The sequence below is a fragment of the Rhinolophus ferrumequinum genome, chromosome X (genome assembly GCF_004115265.2).
Source record: "Rhinolophus ferrumequinum isolate MPI-CBG mRhiFer1 chromosome X, mRhiFer1_v1.p, whole genome shotgun sequence".
Classification (NCBI taxonomy): Eukaryota; Metazoa; Chordata; class Mammalia; order Chiroptera; family Rhinolophidae; genus Rhinolophus; species Rhinolophus ferrumequinum.
In genome coordinates, this window is record NC_046284.1 from 50,727,585 (window position 1) to 50,749,095 (window position 21,511).

Sequence of the window (21,511 nt, forward strand, 5' to 3'; positions counted from 1 at the left end):
TATTGAGCATGTTCTCTCTACAAAGCATCATTCTCAAAAAGTTCAAATCGTAGGTCCAACACTTACCAAGCAGCTGGGTGCCTTTAGGCAAGTTACTTAACCTCTCTGTGACTCAATAACATCATCTGTAAAATGTGAATAATAGTGTTATCTAACTCCATAGGGTTGTTATCAGGATTAAATGTCTCAATAAATAGAAAGCACTATGCATTTGCGACAACATGCATAAACCTAGAAGGTATTATACTAAGTGAAATAAGTCAGACTGAGAAAGAGAAATACCATATGATCTCACTTATATGTGAAATCTAAAGAACAAAATAAACAAAACAGAAACAGACTCATAGATACAGAAAACAAGCGAATGGTCACTAGATGGGAGGGGATTAGAGGGCTGGGTGATAAAGGTGGAGATTAAGAAGTACAGTTTGGCAGTTACAAAATAGTCATGGGGATGCGAAATACAATATGGAAAATATAGTCAATAATATTGTAAAAACTATGTATAGCATCAGGTGGGTACTAAACTTATTGGTGGATCACTTAATAAACTATATAAATGTCTAACTACTATACTATACACCTGAAACTAATATAAAATAATATTAAATGTCAACTGTAATTGAAAAAAAAAACAGTCATGGGGATGTAAAGTGCAGCATAGGGAATATAGTTAATAATATTGTAATAACTATGTACAGTGTCAGATGGGTAACAGACTTATTGGGGTTATCACTTTGTGAAGTATATAAATGTCTAATCATTATGTTATTTGTACACCTGAAAGAAGTATAATATTGTATGGCAATGGTAATTGAAAAATAAATTTTTAAAAATTAAAAAAGAAAGCACTATGAACAATGCTTGGCACATAGTAAGAATTAGCTAAATATTAGCTAGCTATTTGTGATCATTTCAATGAATCCTCACAACAACCCCATGAAGTAGGTACTATCAGTTATTCCCAGTTTACAGATGAGAAAACTAAGGCACTGGGAGAATAAGCAACACAGCAGGTTAGCCAGCTGGCTAGTAACAAGGAAAACTAGGATTTTGACACCAGCCGTCTGGCTTCAGGGTCCCTGCTGTCAACTACTGCCATGCTCTACCTCACATAAATCTAGTATATCATATATCGAACCCTTGAATTCATAGCTATTTTTGCATAGGATGAGGTTTAATTATGTATTTAAGGTTTTGAAAAAGAGAATCAATTTAAGTAAACATGTGAAATAAACACTACCATGACTGGTACCCAGGTTTGGCAAAATTTGCAAGGAGCACATGACTGACCAAGGTTTAGAAAACAGTAAAAAAAAAACATGGAAATCTAAGATCTGACAAAACACACCTGAGCTGTTACCAATGTGCTAGGTGGCTACTACACACCATGCTTAAAACCTGTATGATTCTCTTGTGTAATAACTCAGCCCAGGCCAAAGTTGTTCACCATAAGACGTGAAACACAGTAGTCACAATTTTTAGGAGCCCATGAAAATATTTTAATTTCTTTTGAAATCAAAAGAAAATAATTAATATAATCCAGCTCAGGTTATATTCATCTTCATACCAACACAGTTGTAAATATATTTTTTTTAAAAATTATGAAGGAAGGGGTCCACAAAGGCAAAAATGCCTAAAGCCCACAAAAGTCCTAATGTGGTCCTGATTCAAGAGTAGGTCTCACGACTTCTCCTCCTAACTGTATCTTCAAAGAACCAGCCCAGCAGCCAATGCATGTAGCACCCTGCTCCTGTTAGTGTCCGCTCAGCATTGAGCGAAAATGAAAAGACAGGCTGGTAACATGATTCACGTTCCTAACCTTCCCTCCAAAAAGGCCAGAACAGAGCTAAAAAGTTTAGATCCTGCATAGGGATAATATTAGGGTTTGAGATCTTTGTGAATTAAAATCCAATTGACAGTTTACTCATTGGCTCTAATTCCAAAATAAATAAAAAAAAGATAGAAAGTTTAAAAAAAAAAAAGGCTGGGAAGCCCAGCACTCCTGGATCCCAAACCTCTGGCTTAGGGAGAGACAGCTGAAGTTGTGGTGCAAGGGAGAAGAGGAATGAACCGGCAAAGACTCTGCCCAGGGGCCTTCTTCCCCTGAAAACCTTCCCTCTCCTGGCTCCTGCCTGGAACCTCACCACTACTTACTCCTTTGAAATAAGACGGCAGTAATATAACGTGGTGAGAAGTGCACGGACTTTGTAGTCAAACGCGCTTGTATGACCACGGTCAAGTTGCCAGGCTCCCCTGGGGATCGGGATTTCTGTGTGTGTGAAAAAAAAAAAAAGGAATGATAGCAATGGTGGTTTAAAAGGTAAGAGTAAAATGGGAATGATAATAATGTGCTTTAAAAGATAAAAGTAAGATAAATTACGTACAGTGCCAAGCGGAGGGCCCATTATTAGAAGTTATTTTTATATACGAAGGGCATTAACAGGTCCTGGAGCACCCGTAAACACTTCTTGGAGTAAGAACTATAGCGTCATCGATCGTAGTCTGGCTTTTTAAATTTGATACGTTAGTGGGGAAAAACAGCTCTGGAAGATAATTCCATGAAGGGGGAGTGGGAGGGGAAGCAGTGGTAGTGGGGAAGGCCAGAACGCTTCTCAAGGCTACTGTACTGGCCCAGGAATTAGGCGCGCTTTAGGCGCTTGCTACATTTCGGCCCGAGAATAAGGCTCACTTTAGGTGCCTGCTACTGCACTCGTGCGGAAATAAGGCGCGCTTTGGGCGCTTGCTACGTACAGTTGTGGCTCAGGAATAAGGCGCGCTTTAGGTGCAGTACAGTAAGAAGCGCAGCAATTCAGCACAGTAAATGTTGCATGCTCCAGGAACTGAGGAAAAGGGGCCCCGTGCAGCATATGCATTCTTGGATTCACTTAGCATTTGGTGGGTTTCTACACTCGTACTCTGACGTGGGTTCATTACTAAAAATCTGAAGTCCTTGGAGTTTTCTCAAGAGGCACGTGGGGTTTCTTGCAGCGTGCACCTGAGCACCCGGACTGCTCTACAAACTCACCCACAAACTCCCGCTCCCGAACGCACCGGAACTGATTTCAAAAACCCTGTGCGTTTAGCCTCCAACCTAATCATTTCGTCTTAACCACTAGCCCAAATGCAGATGGGCGCGAATGAAACAACCAGACAGTCCTATCTAGTAGTCACCAACTTCTAGGAGGGGGAATTCTCACTCAGCTCCCACTAACAACTTCGCTTTAGCGTGCTTAGGTGGCTGAGCGCTCCGCGCTTTCCCCAGCACCATCTCTCAGTCTTTTCCTACGGGAAAGCAAGGGACACCGCGCCATTTGCGGAATACGGAATCTCGTGGGTTGGGCGGAGGAATACTCATCAAACACTTCTTCACCAGCTAATGTGAAGTCTTGCCCCCAAGACGGCTTTCACAGACCTCCGTCAGACACTTGGTCCGAGCCGGGAGTAGCCAGTTAAGCTGCAAATTGGAGACAGCGTTCCCCACACAAGCATGCCCACTACCAGTACCTCTCTCGTACACACTCGCCACACTATTTTACTTAAGCACCCTGGGTGCGAGCGCGCCCCCATCAGGACCCACAGACACCACGAGAGGTAGTGTGCACGCTCTAAGGGCGTCTAACGGACATGAGCGTGAACTCTTTGAATTTGCGGAAGGCAACGTACCCCTATATAAGGCGCGCCATCGCGACACGCGGCGCCAGAAGCGGTCTGTAGCCAAGACAGCACCTCACCGAGCCGTTGGTTCCAGTTCGAGTCCTGACCCGGGGATTGCTACGAACGCCACCGCAGACTTTACAGAAGCGCGACACTTCGTCGACAGCACTCAGGTCATGGAATCTCATTCCGGGTGCAGCCACACTGACGCCGACTATCGCAACATGGGAGTCGACGGCGACGGAGAACTGCGTGGTGAATGCCCAGGCCGAGACAGGGGTTTGGCAAAGTCCAGAAAAATTTCCCAGGGAGGGGCGGGTGGATGGGACGTTGGGCGGCAGTCGCCGCTCCGCTTCCTTTACGGCCCTTTGCCCCTTCCAGCCCACCACCGTGGGCGCCAACGCCGCGGTCTCTCCCTTTTGCTTTCCTTCTTCTCCAGATGTGCCGCCTACCGTGACCTCGGTGGTTGTGACGGGGAGAGACGAGGCTACACGGTCCGAACCTGAGGTTGGAAGAGCAGCAGCAGCAGCGAACAACCTTGGCGAGGGAGGGGCCACCCCCTCGGAAGTCGAAACCCGTCCGGGCGGTGGCGGTGGCGTCCACGAGCGCCCGCTGCCGCAGGCGGAGGTGGCCCCCATGGCCGCGGAGGGGCCACAGGTCGCTGGGAGGAAGCGGCGCCGCATCCGCGCCGCTTTTACGCGGTTGCAGGTGCAGGAGCTGGAGACTTTTTTCCACCGCGGCCACTACCCCGACTTGTTCCAGCGGTAGGTGGCTTGCTCCGGAGGCGCCCAGTTCTCCAGGGGGCTCGGGCTCGTCGCGGAGCGCCTTAGGCTTTTTCCCAGGACCTTTCTCACTTAGGGGGTTCAAGGACGCCGGGGCCCGCCTTGCTTTCTGGGGTTGGTGCGACGCCTACAGCGCTTGCGGGGCTGCGAAACAGGAGCGGGACTAGGGTGAAGGAGTAAGGGAGGGTCGATTGGATCCTATTTTTATTTAAAATTTTGGTAGTTTATCATGGATTTCTTGCATTAGTTTTTATATTTTGGTATTTATCGTGATGACTCAGTTTTTCGCGCCCCTTAAATTTTGCGAGGGGAGCGTCCCACTTGCCTCACCCCAGCCAGTCTAGGCCCCTCCACTAGGAGCGCTGGTTCCAGGCGGCAGAGTTTTGAGCTGTTAAAAACCTGCAGCCCCTTCGCTCCGCTAGTCTTCCTCGGAACCCTTGTCCAGACGGACTGCTATAGTAAACGAACGGGCAAATCCTGTTCTGGCCAGGCAGGAAAGGGGGACCTGGACGAGATGGTGTGAGGTTTAGGGGAGCCCTTCCTGGTTCCGCTATGTTCAGCCTTCGCCCGCCAAAGAGCAACAGAATATCCCCTTGAGTGCTAGCCGATGTGGTTTGGAGTTCCTCCTTGAGAGTTCACCTCTCTGTTTTAAATGAGCAGAAATACTCTGGTTCGAAACACCGCTTTAAAGGTGTTTTGGCGTTTTATTTATTTTCACGGAGGGATCTCCTAAGAAAAGATTTCCAGGGTTCTCCGTTGTTCCACAAACAGAAAAAATGATTTAGTCATATTCAACTAACAGACTACCAGGAACTTTCATATATATTCCCTTCTTCTATCTTATTTAAAAGATATGTTGTCCATGGAAAAACTCTCCCCAAAGCAAGCCTCAAGTTGTATTACAGAAAACTGCTTTGGGGAGGGAGGGGATTTAGAAATAATGTACATGATATATTTCATTTTTCTCCATAACTTCAAATACTGAATATTTGCAATTTTTCCCCTTCAGAGAGCAGATTGCAAGACGCCTGAATGTGACTGAAGCCAGAGTGCAGGTCAGTAAATCATAAAAGAACAATTGGCAGGGCAACCATTCTAGAATATGCTTTAGGTTTTGTCCTGGAAATCCTCAAGTTGGTGTGTTTTCTTCTCTTTTCCATTTTAGCAAATAAGTTCTGAACATTGGGTGCTTTGGGGGCTAGAAAATGGGTTAAGTAAGCTTGAGCTTATGAAAAATGCCCATTACCAGAGGGTGTGCAGAAAAGCAGTCCAACACATCAGGCTACTGAAAGCTGGCGTCCTAGTGCCACACGTCTCTATACACACACACACACACACACACACACACACACACACTTTTTTCCAATAAAGTTCACCTACTTCTAACAGTGGTATCCTTTAAGAAGGATGTTAGCCTTCCCCAAAGGAATATTTCTATGTGGCATCATGTTAGGCTCAGTCCCACCTGGGAAGTATTCAAATTAATGCACTGAAGAGGTAGGTTATAAGAAGGTTCAACTGTACTAAATTATTTAAAATATTTAAAACCAGGCATAAGCTCTTGGCTAAATGAGTGGATTTACAAATAGTCGGACATTGGCATGAAGGAGTAATTCACAACACAGAACACACTATGTGAGTAACTAATATATGTTTAAACTGAGATGGGTGTAGCTTCAAAGTCCCAATGCCTGCTCCTCCTGCATTGTTCTTAAGTATTTTAGTGTTTTGTAACACAGTGTAGAGAGTGGCAGCCTTAAATTTCAATTTTTTTTGGAAGACTTTAATGTTAGCCTGAAAACATTGCTATAATATTGTAATTATGGTGGTAATGGGGAAAGGTTTGCAAGCTTTAGAAAATTATCTTAAAAAAGAAAACAATATTGAATAAAATTACACTGATCTAAGAAGGGGTGAAAAGTTAAAGAAGAATTGTATACATTCAAATAGATGCATTGCAGATGCCACAGAAATTCAATTTTATGAAACTACTAAATGCAGAATTAAGAATACTATTGAGTAATTTTTAGCATCTAAGATTTTTTTTTTCCTTTTTGGTGCTATTATTTTGAAAAGGTGGATTTTTATAGAATTTGGTTGTAAGAGTGCTCTCACTTCAGGCCATTCTTCTTACCTGTGTTAATTTAAAATATTTTTTTCATTTATTCAGGCAGTGATTACTAATCTGTAGGTCACAGGATCAAAAAGTGACTATTTGAGGTCATAGGAAACCACAGTTATATCAAAAAAGGATTTGCCCCCCACCAAAACATATAGATACATCTCAGATGGCTTAGTAGTTTTGTCCCAGAGTGCATGTGTGCATGAGTGCAGTGATGGAAACATGCCGCACATCTGTCGGGGGTGTGCAGAAAAGCAGTCCAACACATCAGGCTACTGAAAGCTGGCGTCCTAGTGCCACAGCCTGGGCTAACAGTGAGGCTGGTCTCAGGGAGGAGGAGGCCTCCACTTTCTCAGGCTGGCAAGGTGAACTCAAAGGAAAAGAATAACAGGGTTTACTGAGTAGCTTTTCCCCCTCCCTGGGTTTGCATAGTTCTCTCAGTGGATTTCTGAAGGGAAAATGAGCCAGAAAACACAAAAAAGGGGGGAAAAACAATGCTCTCATGTATTTCCAAACTCTGCAGCATGAATTTCCCCCGAAAACTTGATAGCCACTGCCCAGCCCCTCTTTTGCAAATATAGTAGACCTGTTTTTTTAAACCAATATTGGGAATATAGACCTAATATCAGCCCATGCCCAAATTTACCAGATGTGGGCTTTGGTTGTGTTTAGGGAGGTTTCACCACAGGTACATTTGAATTGTTTCAAAACTGAGCACTATTGACAATGGCCTTCTTCAGACTATATATATTTAGGGTCATGCAGCAGAAGGACCCTAAATCTTAAGAGGGGAGAGAGAAAAGGTGGTTTTAGAGAGAAGAAGCCCTCTGTATCACTTAAATTTTGCAGTTTGGGATCTTAAATACAATGGAATTAAATACAATGGAAACCCCATCAACTAGTATGCTAAGAGGACAGTAAAGTCTAATTGACAGCATTTAGTCTGTTTATTTGTTAATAGTTGGCTCTCACTTAGGGAAGAGCCTCTTGTGACCCGTTGTTGAACATCTTCCTAAAATGTACAACTGGATCTTCCAGCCATAGGATAGGATTGGGGTGTCCTGGTTAAGGAATGGAGTTGGCAGGGCCTAGGGCACCCCACCACTCTGGGTAACAGCAGCTTCTGTCCACCCAGGATCCTGAAACTAACTAGAGCTGAATGAGCTGAACTTGTCCTGAATCCAGGAGGGTTTGGAGGGTGGGGCAGATTGGAGTATGCAAAATTGACAGTGGGGGCAATGCCCAATCTCTTATCTGGGGAAAAGGAATTTGAGTTTAGTGAATTTGGATTCAGTTAGGCTAAACTTCCCTTAACACTAATCGCTAAAATATCAAGGCAGTGTCCAGGGCTTCAGCAACTTTCATTTCCCAGCAAGACAAGCCATACAGTCCCTGGACCCCCTGATCAAGCCTTCCTTACATATCACCTGTTTAATTCTTAACAAGGTTTCAGAGAAAAAATGGTCCCTTAAACATCATTGAAGGAAACCTTCTGTCTAAAAGTGCAATGTGCGGGGACACTTTCAAGATGGCGGATTAGAAAGAAAGAAATAAAAGTGCAACGTGCTCCTATGGTTTAGTTACTTCAAATTGGAGATGGGCTTTTTCAAAGAGGGGGTGGTTCCCCTCAGCATGACTTTAATAGGGCCCACCTTTATACCATGCTCAGCTCCCCCCACTCCCAACCAGGGTGACTATCTCTGGTGAGAAGGCGGTGGAGGCAGCTGGGCAGCTGATGGTTCAACATTTCTTTACCCTGTTACCAGACATGAGCATTAACAACACCCCGGTGCAATTCATCAGCTAGACCTGCATCCAAGACCTCGATAAAACCATTAAAAAATACTGAAATGGGAGGAGAGAGACAAAGCAATGGGCCAAGGTCTGGACCAGGTTTGGTTCATTAAGGATTAGCTGAAGGAGAAGGTGTGCTGTTCACTTTCCTAAGCTATTTTAGCAATAAGGAAATAGCTTCTCCTGCTGCAGTGTAAAATCTCAATGGCAGAGTTGCATGTTGTGTGTTTTCTATTATGACATTAACTGTTCAGTATAATAAACCAAGCATGTTTTGCCCCTCTGATTCAAGGTTTGGTTTCAGAACCGAAGGGCCAAGTGGAGAAGACACCAGAGGGCACTGATGTACAGAAATCTGATCCCCATTGCCTTTGGCCCCCCTATGGGGGTAATCATTGATGGGGCCTATGCTGCCATCCCTGTTCTGGAGCCTACATGGAGATTTTTTCCTCTGGTGCCAGGTCCAATCATGCCACCAGGGCCACCCCCACCACCTGGGCCACCCCCACCACCTGGGCCACCTCAGCCTCCTAGGCAGCCCGTAATGCCTGTGCCACTCCCGCAACCTGCGCCTGCGTTCGCTTTTGCTCCAGTAGGTATGGCATGGGCCCCTGTCATCAATGGTCATTTTGTAGGCCCCTTTTTCTGAAGTATGGTCTTCATGACAATTTTTCCAAAGTATTTTTCTGCCAGATATAAATTGTGCATAGCACAACATGAAAGTTAATTCATCAAATAGCTGTTATATGAATTTAGTAAGTAAAAAGTTCAATGCCTGTTGTTGTATGGCACGTTGTGTTTTCAATAAAGATGCAAGTTAACAATATATTGGTTTTGAGTGTCGATGGTATAAGTACGGTATGCATGGGAATGGCTGAGGGAATGCCATTCAAACAGGATTTCAGAGGCTTCCTTTCATAATGTCATAGCCCTGAGTCACCATCTCAGAGTTCTCCAAGTGCCCGTAGTGGGTTTACACTGACCACACATTCTCCTTGCATTCCTCCCCCCACCCACCCTCATCCCCACCTTGCCCCATTGGGAGCACATATATATAAGATGGGAAGGGGTGAGTCTAGTGAGAAAACTGTTTCCAGGCAGGGCCAGGCTCCATTCATTCCAAGGGTTCAATAGCCATGGGAAACTTCCTGAAAGGCTACTCATGGGACTTTAAGGGAAAGTGGAAAGCAAAACTCCATTCAGTACTCCAGATTTGGTTCACTGCCCTCCATGTTGTGGAGGTGATAGGAGAATTGGAACCATCCTGGTTCAGAGACACAAGAGGGGGCTCCATTAAGATCAGAAAAGTTCTCTTCATTTTCCCACCTCTACCCCAAGAGAGCCTATTATAGTAGCTTCCTCAGCTCAGAGGCGAACAGTCACATCTTCAAGTGTACTGAAGAGATGGCCCCATGAACAATGTTCCAGAATAAGCAGTCATTGAACAGAAGCAGACCTTCGCTTTGTTCATGCTGTCTTCACAGAAAATTTCTAGGGGAGAAAACAAGAAAAACAAAAATGGGAGGTGGGGGAAGGAAGCCAGGCCCACTATTTTTAAAACCTTGCTTTCTTTTCAGTACAACTTCTTTTCAGTAGACTGCAGATAAGTGTCATGGTGACACCAGAATTTCCTGGGAGGTGGATTGGGGAAAAGGGAGGTAGCAGAGACAAGTTTCTCAGCAGTTATGTTCCCAGTTTGAAGGGAGGCTCAATTTTCTTGAGAAAGCGTATGTTTTTTGCATTGTCTGATACTTTTCCATTCCTTCCTTTCCTCCCTTCACCCATACGGATGCCAAACATCAGCAAAGCAGTTGTATCTACTGTGTGACTTCTGCAGCAAGGAGGTTATTGCTACCCCAGAGGTTATTGCTAGCCCCTGTTGGGAGTGAGGAACATCCAGGAAGGTACCTGTGCATGCCCACTGCCATCTTCGCCAGATGATTTTAAAACCCAACCATTCTTATTTCCCACCGTTGACCCCTTTCCTTCTTGTTAAACATCAGGTTCCTCAGTGCTTTAAGTCCCCTTGGAACTATAGGGTCTGTACAAATAAAAGCTCCAGAACCCCATCCAGCCTTGGGATCCTGGAGCTTTTATTTGCACAGTAAAATCCTGCTATTAACTCTCATAACCCAGTGCACAAATCCTGCTATTAACTCTCATAGCCAGTTTGACACACACAAACATTTTTTTCATCTCAGGCTACTTGGAAGAAGCAAAGATGTGAATACCCTTTCCCATAAGTGGACAGGGTCTTCATGAGACATATACTATTTTTAAAATCATATCTACTTCTTCCAGATGCCAGATGATTTAAGGTAGGATTGTGGGATGGGTGCAGAGGAAATATGCAAAACACTTCTGCATATAATATGTTCCCCTCAGGCTACGTTTTAAAAGGGAGAGTCTTCTAAAATAATCCCACAAAGAACATTTCTCTTAAAGTGCATCCCAAATATCCCTAAGGCATGGATCACAAATTAATTATTCTAATATAAGGAAATTATTTTGATTTATTAAAAACCATTAGAAACTGGCTATCAGCAAAAACACAATCTCAGGAGTACAGGAGCTGCAGCATTTCACAGTAATTCTGGATGTGCTCTTTCTGAAGTTGTTTTCACGTTGAAGAACACGTAACAGGGAGCTTTCACAGTAGTAACTTTCACGGTCAAATTAAGCAGAGAAGATATGAAGTATCTGGGGGAAATAAAGCTTTTTTTGATTAAAACTAGATTTATGTAACCTGGATCTCGTTTCAAACAAATCTAATCAGCACTTTGGTGATCTAACCTAGAAGTACCTGACAATCAAAATTGCAGCCATTATTTGGACTACAAGTACTTAGCGGAAAGGGGGCAAGGAAAGAAGGGACTAGAAATTATCCTTTAGCTGAGAATACAAGGGTCTCCCTTGAAATAGGTGTGAAAGTGACTTTTTAAACAAAGAGAAGAATTACTGTAAATGTACAAAAATAGGGGAATGGAGTTTAATCAGCTGTTTTCAAAAGATCAGACATTTGCCTGAATTCTGATCGTGGAGTGTTATGCCTAACACTGGGCATACTCTGAGCACATATGGATATACCATTTTCCTACCCAGTCATTTGGTGCTGGTGTGAGTCTAGGAATTGATGAAAACCTGAAAGTAAAATAATGGGGTAAAATAACGAGTCCTTCTCTGAATTTCCTGATTGGTAAGTCCAGCTTTGTCTAACTTGAGTCCCACAGGCCAGGGTCTGCTATTGTATAAAGTGGTACATAAACTGGGGTTCTCAAATCTTGAGTGGATGCTTTCTGGAGGCAAATGATATAACCTTCATAACATACCCTTCTTCTAGGAATGCTACATGAAATTATTTTTATTTGGGGATTCATTTGAGGCCTTCCTCTTGCTCCCTCCCAATTAGTCAAAGCAGTAGGATCTCCCAAAGAGAATGAACCCTTGCCTTAGCTCCTCTTCTTAGCAGATACTTTCTCATTTTCCTTCGAGGTACTTTCACACAAGGTCACATTAATTTGGCAAATGAGACAAACTTATGATTCCTGCAGTAAAAGGATGGCGACGACAAGGAACCAATCCCATCGCTTCATGCCACTCTTCCAAGCAAAATGCCGTTCTTCTTCTAGGGGACACTCAGCTTAGAGGAAGAGACCCTGGCACTGTCTGTGAGCTAGAGGGGGCTTTCACAGTCACCCAGTCCACTCCCTTCATTTTACAGGTGACGGAACACAGGCCCACAAGCAGTGGAGAGGCCTGCCCGAGGTAACGTGCACATTTCATCCTGGAGAAGGCCAGCCTCTGTGTTAGCCATTCCCTCCCCGGGACCCAGGATTTTCCAGTTAAGGGCAGCACATGCCAGCTCAGGTTCAGCTTCTCAGTGCTTATCACCTCCATCTGCCCAGAACTCTTTCCTTCACAGGAACACACACCCAAGGCTCCTCCCCAAGCCTCGGCACTGGGCCATTTTACCTCTAGGAAAAGTAAGCAACTTCCCCTGAAGGCATGCAGTGTCCTGGTGTCCACTCTTGAACGCTGAACAGCAGGGGCTTGAGAGAGTGATGCAGTTTGTACCCTCCTCACAAAAGGCCGAGTGTGTTTCTACTACAATAACCCTTGTATCCCCCAATCCCCTTGCAAAGCTGGGCCTGCCAACTGGCAGCACAACACATAAGCAACAGCCAGCTCTGGGCTTGTGTTGAATTAACTTTTTTTGTAAAGTAGGCTAATAGTTTAGAAATTGTCATTATGCAATTAGTATTCATTTTGAAATGTGGTTATTTATGCTTTGCCTTGATCAATGTCACACTCTCTCCTCCTCAGATGTCACTGCAATGCTATGCGGCAGGGACCCAAGGTGCAATGGTGTAAATTTCATTTTCAAATGCACACCAATGGTCTGTATGCCTCCCCATGCAAAATGTAGATCTTTAGGAGACTGTCTGGATTCCCAACATTTACATGCAAATATTTTTAGACTAGGAATACAAAAGACTCCTTCTGAAAGCACACTCTGTTGTGCTTCACAAATAAGGGGACACAAGTGATTGAAGAGGTGGCACACAGGCATGGGCAGCATAATTGATACACCTGGAGCCTTCTGAAGCACAACCCCCAGAAAAAACTAGGGCCTCTATGAGAACTACAGAGTTGGAACACAATTTTCTATCCTTGGCCCAAAAATCTTGGTTTAGAGAAAAAACAAGAAGCAGGGTAGAGACCAAGGAATGGTCTCTGACCAGTTCCCCTTGAATAAAGGAGACAAAGAGATAAAGCAAAAGATGTTTTAAAGTCAGGAGTGGAAAAGGAGGCCGTGGCAACCCAGGGGAGAAAGAAATCCATGTCCACGGCTGGGACCCAAGCTGTTGCTGGGGGGTAGGGAGCTGGGTAGTGAGTGGGCACTGGCAACTGGGTAATGTCTCTGGGAGCACAAGAAGGTGACCCTGGCCAGCTGGGCTTTACCAAAAAGAAGAAAGGAAAAAAAGAAGTCAGGTTAATATGCCAATCAGTCCCTAACATCTTCCATAGTCCCCACCACAAGGTAAAGCAATGAGGCTGCTCTTTTTCTTTTCCTCTCATCTCTACTTTGACTCAACTGATCACCTTAAGGGGTCTCACCAGGATTGAAATATTCACAAGGAATGACAGAAGGTCAGGACAGAGAAGGGGTCCTGCTATGTGACTGCCCTCAGCCCAGGTCCCTAGCCCCAGCACTTCAAAAACCACCCAGGATGGTTCTATTTCTTCATTTTAATCAGAAGGAATTCCTAAGGATGCCCAGTGAATTCCCTGGGCCCACCCTCAACTCCAAGAGTCAGACAGAAATAGTGCAGGGTACTAAATTGGTTCTTCTGGCTTTAATTGGCTTTTCTTTTCTCTTGTCAAATGAGAACGGGATTTTATTTGCACATTTTCAAAGGGTCCCAATCTGCTCATGAAATCCTTATACAGGGGGAAGCTGTGGGGCAGAGATTTCCTTAAGCAGCTCAATGGGAGAACTCTTAGGGGGGCAGTAATTGTTCGGTGCTGCCTACTTCTTTCCCTTCTGCTTCTTGTGTACTACAAAATAGTCATTGCACACGATGGTGAGCCCAGCAATTAGCAAAAAGAAGCTCTGGAAGCCCACTCTGCCAGCACAGCACTGGTCTACATCCTTCATTATTTTTTCCATGGCCAGAGGATCTTTTTGATTTTCCAAAAATCCAGGGAACTCCTTTTCCCCTGAGAGTACCTTTGTTAAGTAGCCTTTATCCTCAGCAAATTTGTGAAACGTGAACATCATGCTTTCCATTGTGTGTTCCATTTCAGACAGCATTTGGGAGAGGTCTTGGCCTGAGGCAGGATCGCTATGCTGGCTGGGACCCGCATCCAGTGAGCAGAGCGCCACCAGCTGGGCACCTTAGTAGGTGGGGGAGAAGTTAAATGATATTTTTAATAACTCCATTAATAGTCCCCCATACACACAAGATTTCAGGAACCTCTGCACTAGTATAGCTTGTTCTCCCACATAACTGATAAACCTTACAATATTATGAACCAACATACGGATTAGATAAAGACACGTTTGCAGGGAACTTCAGTTTATCAGGATTACATATGGAGTGCCAAAAAATGTATACAAGTGGACACTTAGGTCAGCATTGCTCAAGCAGGAGTTGGCCATAATCATAAGGGTCTGGAAGCTGATGGTAACCACTTTGAGTGCCTCTTGCAATTTCAGAAGTCAAACGTGCCTTGTATTCATCTTTTTTTTCTTTTTCTTTTTTTCTCTTTTTTTTTATTAGTTTCAGGTGCACAAGACAAAGTAATACTTAGACGTTTATCATTTATATCCCTCACACTGTGTGAAACCCCCTCTCCCCATCCACTATCCCTCTGACATCGCACACAGCCATTACATTTCCACTGTCTCTATTCCTACTGCTGTACTCCACTTCTTGTAAGTATATACAAACATATATGTACATATATATATATATATATATATATATATATATATGTAGAATGAATGCCAACTATAATTTTACATATATATATATATAAAATTATAGTTGGCATTCATTATTGTTCAGCTTCAGCTTCAGGTGTACAATGCAGTGATCAGGCATCTACATCATCCCGGAGGTAGTCTCCCTAACGAGACAAGTGTCCATCGGGTACCCTACAAAATATTTACATTATTGATTACATTCCCCAAATTAACTTTCAAAACCTCATGGCCATCTTGTGGTTACTGACTGGTTTCTAATCCCCTCACCTTCCCCCTTACCCCCACCCCCCCGGCCATCTAGCAATGCTCAGTTTTTCCTCTATGTCTCCAAAACTGTTTCTGATTAGTTCATTCACTTATTCTTTTCTTTAGATTCCACATATAAGTGAGATCATATGGTATTTGTCTTTCTCTATCTGGCTTATTTCACTTAACATAATGTTCTCTAGGTCCATCCATGTTGTTGCAAATGGTAAGATTTCTTTCTTCTTTATGGCTTCGTAGTACTCCATTGTATAAATGTACCACAGTTTCTTAATCCAGTCATCTAACGATGGACGTTTCGGTTGTTTCCATATCTTGGCTATTGTGCATAGTGCTGCAATAAACATAGGAGTGCATAAAGTTTTTTGAATTAGAGTTTTGGATTTCTCCAGATAGATACCTAGGAGTGGAATTGATGGATCATAAGGTACTTCCATTTTCAGATTTTTGAAATACCTCCATACTGTTTTCCATAGTGGCTGCACCAATCTGCAATCCCACCAACAGCGCACGAGCGTTCCCTTTTCTCCACATCCGCGCCAGCACTTGTTGTTTGTTGATTTATTGATGATAGCCATTTTGACTGGGGTGAGGTGGTATCCCATTGTGGTTTTTATTTGCATTTCTCTGATGGTTAGTGAGGTTGAGCATTTCTTCATATGTCTGTTTGCCATCTGTATGTCCATTTTAGAAAAATGTCTCTTCATATCCTCTGCCCATTTTCTAATTGGGTTGTTTGTTTTTTTGGAGTTGAGTTGAGTGAGTTTTTTTATAAATTTGTGATATTAACCCCTTATCAGATATATCATTGGCAAATATCTTTTCCCATTCAGTAGGATCCCTTTTTGTTTTATTGATGGTTTCCTTTACTGTGAAAAACCTTTATACTTTGATGTAATCCCACGTGTTTATTTTTTCTCTTACTTCCCCTGCGCGAGGGGATATATCAGTAAAAATCTTATTCCGGGTAATGTCTGTGAAGTTGCTTCCTATACTTTCTTCTAGGAATTTTATGGTTTCAGATCTCACATTTAAGTCTTTAGGCGATTTTGAATTTATTTTTGTATATGGTGTAAGAAGCTGGTCCAGCTTCATTTGTTTGCATGTGTCTGTCCAGGTTTCCCAGCACCATTTATTGAATAGACTGTCTTTACCCCACCGTACATTCTTGCTTCCATTGTCGTAGATTAAATGGCCATTTAGGCATGGATTTATTTCTGGACTCTCTATTCTGTTCCATTGCTCTATGTGTCTGTTTTTATTCCAGTACCATGATGTTTTGATTACTGTAGCCTTGTAGTATAATTTGATGTCAGGTATTGTTATACCTCCCACCTTGTTCTTATTTCTCAAGATTGCTGAGGCTATCCGGGGTCTTTTATGGTCCCATATAAATTTTAGGATTATATGTTCTATTTCTGTGAAAAACGTCGTTGGTAGTTTGATAGGAATTGCGTTGAATATGTATATTGCCTTAGGCAGTATGGACATTTTAACTATATTAATTCTTCCTATCCATGAACATGGTATGCGTTTCCATCTATTTGTATCTTCTTTCATTTCTTTCTTCAGTGTCTTATAATTTTCTGAGTACAGATCTTTTACTTCTTTGGTTAAATTTATTCACAGGTATTTTATAGTCTTTGCAGCAATTGCAAATGGGATTGTTTTTTTAATTTCTCCTTCTAATGTTTTATTATTGGCATATAGAAATGCAACTGATTCCTGAATATTAATTTTGTATCCTGCTACTTTACTAAATTCATCTATCAGCTCTAATAGTTTCTTGGTGGAATCTTTAGGGTTCTCTATATATAGTATCATGTCACCTGCACATAATGACAATTTTACTTCCTCCTTACCGATTAGGATGCCTTTTCTTTCTTTTTCTTGTCTGATTGCTGTAGCTAGAACCTCCAGCACTATGTTGAATAGAAATGGAGAAAGTGAGCAACCTTGCCTTGTTCCTAATCTTAAGGGGAATGGTTTCAGCTTTTCTCCATTGAGTATGATGTTAGCTGTGGTTTATCATATATGGCCTTTATTATGTTGAGATATGAACCCTCTATTCCCACTTTCTTAAGGGTTTTTATCATAAAAGGATGCTGGATTTTATCAAATGCTTTTTCTGCATCTATCGATATGATCATGTGATTTTTATTTTTGATTTTGTTAATGTGGTGTATCACATTAATTGATTTGCGGATGTTGAACCACCCTTGCATACCAGGGATGAATCCCACTTGATCATGGTATATAATCTTTTTAATGTATTGCTGAATTCTGTTCACTAATATTTTGTTGAGGATTTTTGCATCTATGTTCATTACAGATATTGGCCTGTAGTTTTCTTTTTTTGTGGTGTCTTTTTCTGATTTTGAGATCAGGGTGATAGTAGCTTTGTAAAAAGTGTTTCAGAGCTTTCCCTCCTCTGGATTTTTTGGAAGAGCTTGAGAAAAATAGGTGATAAATCTTTTTTGAACGTTTTGTAGAATTCACCTGTAGAGCCATCTGGTCCAGGGTTTTTGTTTCTTGGGAGATTATTGAATACTGATTCAATTTCCCTGGTGGTAATCAGTCTATTTAAGTTTTCTATTTCTTCTTGAGTTAGCCTTGGAAGGTTGTACGCCTCTAGAAAATTGTCCATTTCTTCCAGATTGTCAAATTTGTTAGCATATAGTTGCGCATAGTAATTTTGTAATTTTTTTCGTATTTCTGCAGTATCTGTTGTCACTTCTCCTCTTACATTTCTAATTTTATCAATTTGGGTCCTCTCTCTCTTTTTTTAAATGAGTCTGGCTAAAGGTTTGTCGATTTTGTTTATCTACTCTAAGAACCAACTCTTGGATTCATTGATCTTTTGTATTGTTTTTCTGGTTTCTATTTCATTTATTTCCACTCTGATCTTTATTATCTCCTTCCTTATACTCCCTTTGGGCTTATTTTGCTGTTCTTTTTCCAGATCCCTTAAGTGTGAAGATAAACTGTTGATTAGTGATGTTTCTTGTTTCTTTAGGTAGGCCTGTAATGCTATGAATTTTGCTCTTAGGACTGCTTTTGTGGCATCCCATAGATTTTGGGTCGTCGTGTTTTCATTTTCGTTTGTCTCGAGATATCTTTTGATTTCTTCCTTGATCTCCTGCTTGACCCATTCATTATTTAGTAATACGTTATTCAGCCTCCATGAATTGGTGTGTCTTCCAGTTTTTTTCCTGTAGTTCATTTCTAATTTCATAGCACTGTGATCAGAGAAGACAATTGGTATGATTTCAATTTTCTTAAATTTATCAAGACTTGTTTTGTGGCCTAACATATGGTCTATCTTGGAAAATGTTCCATGTGCGCTTGAGAAAAATGTGCATTCTGCAGCTTTGGGGTGAAATGCTCTGAAAACATCTATTAAATCCAAGTGGTCCGATGTGTCATTTAAGGCAGTTGTTTCCATGTTGATTTTCTGTCTGTAAGACCTGTCCCTTGTTGTCAGAGGTGTGTTGAAGTCCCCTACTATGATAGTGTTACTGTTGATCTCTGTCTTTATGTCAGTCAATATCTGTTTTATATATTTAGGTGTTCCTATGTTGGGTGCATAGCTATTTACTAGGGATATGTCTTCTTGTCGGACTCATCCCTTTATTATTATATAGTGCCCATCTTTGTCTTTTAATATGTTCTTCATTTTAAAGTCTATTTTGTCAGATATAAGTATTGCAACTCCAGCATTTTTCTCATTTCCATTTGCATGAAATATCTTATTCCAACCCTTCACTTTCAGCCTGTGTGTGTCTTGTGATCTGAGGTGAGTCTCTTGTATACAGCATATACAAGGGTCTTGCTTTCTTATCCACTCAGCCACCATATGTCTCTTGACTGGAGCATTTAATCCATTTACATTTAAAGTGATTATTGATAGGTACATAGTTATTGCCATTTTTAAATTTTAGTTAGATTGTTTTCACCTTTCTTCTATTTACAGAAGTCCTTTTAGTATTTCTTGCAATGCTGGCTTGGTGGTAATAAATTCCTTTAGCTTATTATTTTTCTGGGAAGCTCTTTATCTCTCCATCAACCTTAAGTGATAGCCTTGCTGGATAAACAATCTAGGTTGTAGGCCTTTGTTGTCCATCACTTTGAGTATCTCCTGCCACGCCCTCCTGGCCTTCAATGTTTCTGTAGAAAAGTCATTTGATAGTCTTATGGGAGTTCCCTTGTATGTAGCCCTCTGTCTTTCTCTTGCTGCTTTTAGGATTCTCTCTTTGTCTTTAACTTTTTCCATTTTAACTATAATGTGTCTTGGTTGTGGACCTGTTTGGGTTTATCCTGGTTGGAACTCTCTGCACTTCCTGGGCTTGTATGTTGGTTTCCTTCATCAGGTTGGGGAAGTTTTCGGACATTATTACTTCAAATATGTTCTCAATCCCTTGCTTCCTCTCTTCACCTTCTGGTATTCCTATGATGTGCATGTTGTTGCGCTTGATGTTATCCCAGAGGTCTCTTAAGCCATCCTCATTGTTTTTTATTCTTTTTTCTTTCTGTTGTTCCATTTGGGTGATCTCTGCTAACTTGTCTTCTAAGTCGATAATTCGATCCTCTGCTTCATCTAACCTGCTGTTAATTCCTTCAAGTGAGTTCTTTATTTCAGTAATTGTGTTCTTTAGTTCTAACTGGTTGTTCATTATGATTTCTCTATCCTTCTATTTGTCGTCTCTAAGCTCCTTAAACATTCTTATCATCAGTGTTCTGAACTCTGTCTCTGATAGGTTGGTTACCTCTGTTTCTTTTGGTTCCATTTCTGGAGGTTTCTTCTGTTCGTTTATTTGGGACATGTTTCTTTGTTTCCCCATTCTGGCTGACTCTCTGTGTTTGCTTCGATGTATTAGGTAGATCCCCTAGAGTTCTTAGTTCTTGCTTGGTTATCTTATCTGGTATGTGTCCTTTATATTTGACTTGCACTACTTCGTTCTTCTCTGCGTGTGCTCCAAAGGTGACTCTTGTGTTGTGTATGTTGTCCTGTTAAAGAAGATCTTTAATTGCTTTTCGCTTGTGAGTAGGTGGGGTTAACTCCTAGTTGACTAGTTGGGAGACTTGGCTCTGCCCACCACAGGGTGTTCTGCTGCGTGAGGGTTGACCACTTAAATGTGGTTTGGCCTCTATGGGCTCTTGTGCCTGTAGAGAATTCCCTCTGGGTGTGTCACTTGTAGGTCAAACCCGGTAGTACTCTGGTTTGGTCTGGAGTTGGCCTCTGGGTATGTTGAATCTTGTGCCTCTTAAGCTGGGCCCTGGTAGGTCAATTTCAGAACAAAGCAAATCATCAAGCACAACAACAACAGAGAAAAAACCAAATACACTCACATGTAAAAAAACACTGACAACCCCCACTCAACACAGGCACAGATATCAAAGATATAAAGACAAAACAAAACAAAAAAAAAGCAATGCCAGTCTTGGCTTAAGCCCACCAAGTAATCTCCAGGTTGTCCTCTGCTGTACCAAAGAGTCCTGTGTGTATTGTGCAGGCAGAACCGGTCACTTGGTGCCCAGAGTGACATTGTGACTGCAGACTTAGATGGGTGGGAATGAGGGGTATGGATGGTAGTTTCTACAAAGTCAGTGCAGTTTCTGCCCTTGCCTGCACATATGCGCACTGAGAGTAGCACCACCAGCCCTGTGTCCAGTTCTCCTTAGTCTTAGGGCACTTCTTCCGTGTGTGTGTGTGTGTGTGTGTGTGTGTGTGCATGTGTGTGTGGCGGGCAGGAGATTTCTGAGCTGGTGAAAGCCCAGAGCTGCGTCAGCTGCCTACTGCTGATCCCTGGGTGTGCCTCCGCAGTTGTAATTGCCCTGCCCTAGGCAGGCCAGAAAGGCTGGTGGCTGGGGATGTAGGGGTCTTCTGTCTCCCATCCAGCCATGTCACACTCTTCCCGCAGGCCAGAAAAGGTGGTGGCTGGGCGTGGAGGAATCTCTTCTCTCCTAGCCCAGCAAAAATCACACTCTTCCCAGCTTGTTCCCTGGGTCAGAGCAGCACGCCGGTCTTCCCAGAGCCTGAGGCTTCCTAAGGCTCCTCTGTAATCTGACACTGCTCCTCACTTCAGGGGCTAGTTTAAGTCTCTAGGAGGGTGGGGGTAGGATTGGAAGTGGGAGAGGAGCCCAGGTATGGTGTTTGTGTCCTTTGTCCGACCTATTGTCCAACTGGCCGCCCCCTCGGTGGGAGAGATCAGCTGTGGGACACAGGGAAAGAGCCCACCTCCTGGCTTTTGTGTTCTCTGTTCCATCCTGGGATCCCCTCCGTCTCTGCAGCTGCAGATGCCGGCTGCATTTCCACAGCCACAGATGCGGGCCACGTTTCCACAGCTGCAGATGCGAGCCGCGTTTCCACAGCCGCAGATGCCGGCCGCATTGACGCGGCCT

At 42.8% G+C, this 21,511-nt stretch overlaps 2 protein-coding genes across 2 annotated transcripts; one reads left to right on the plus strand and one right to left on the minus strand.

The window, feature by feature from the left end:
• Positions 1 to 221: 221 nt before the first annotated feature.
• ESX1 (ESX homeobox 1) lies at positions 222 to 9,043 on the plus strand. Its single transcript, XM_033132887.1, has 5 exons — positions 222 to 238; positions 3,401 to 3,912; positions 4,097 to 4,421; positions 5,449 to 5,494; positions 8,648 to 9,043. Exons 1-5 carry the CDS (start codon positions 222 to 224, stop codon positions 9,002 to 9,004), a joined length of 1,257 nt encoding a protein of 418 aa, XP_032988778.1. The 3' UTR covers positions 9,005 to 9,043.
• Positions 9,044 to 13,885: 4,842 nt separating this feature from the next.
• On the minus strand, positions 13,886 to 14,170 carry LOC117021058 (protein S100-A10-like). Its single transcript, XM_033103834.1, has one exon. The coding sequence runs from the start codon at positions 14,168 to 14,170 to the stop codon at positions 13,886 to 13,888; it is 285 nt and encodes a 94-aa protein (XP_032959725.1).
• Between the last annotated feature and the right edge of the window lie 7,341 nt (positions 14,171 to 21,511).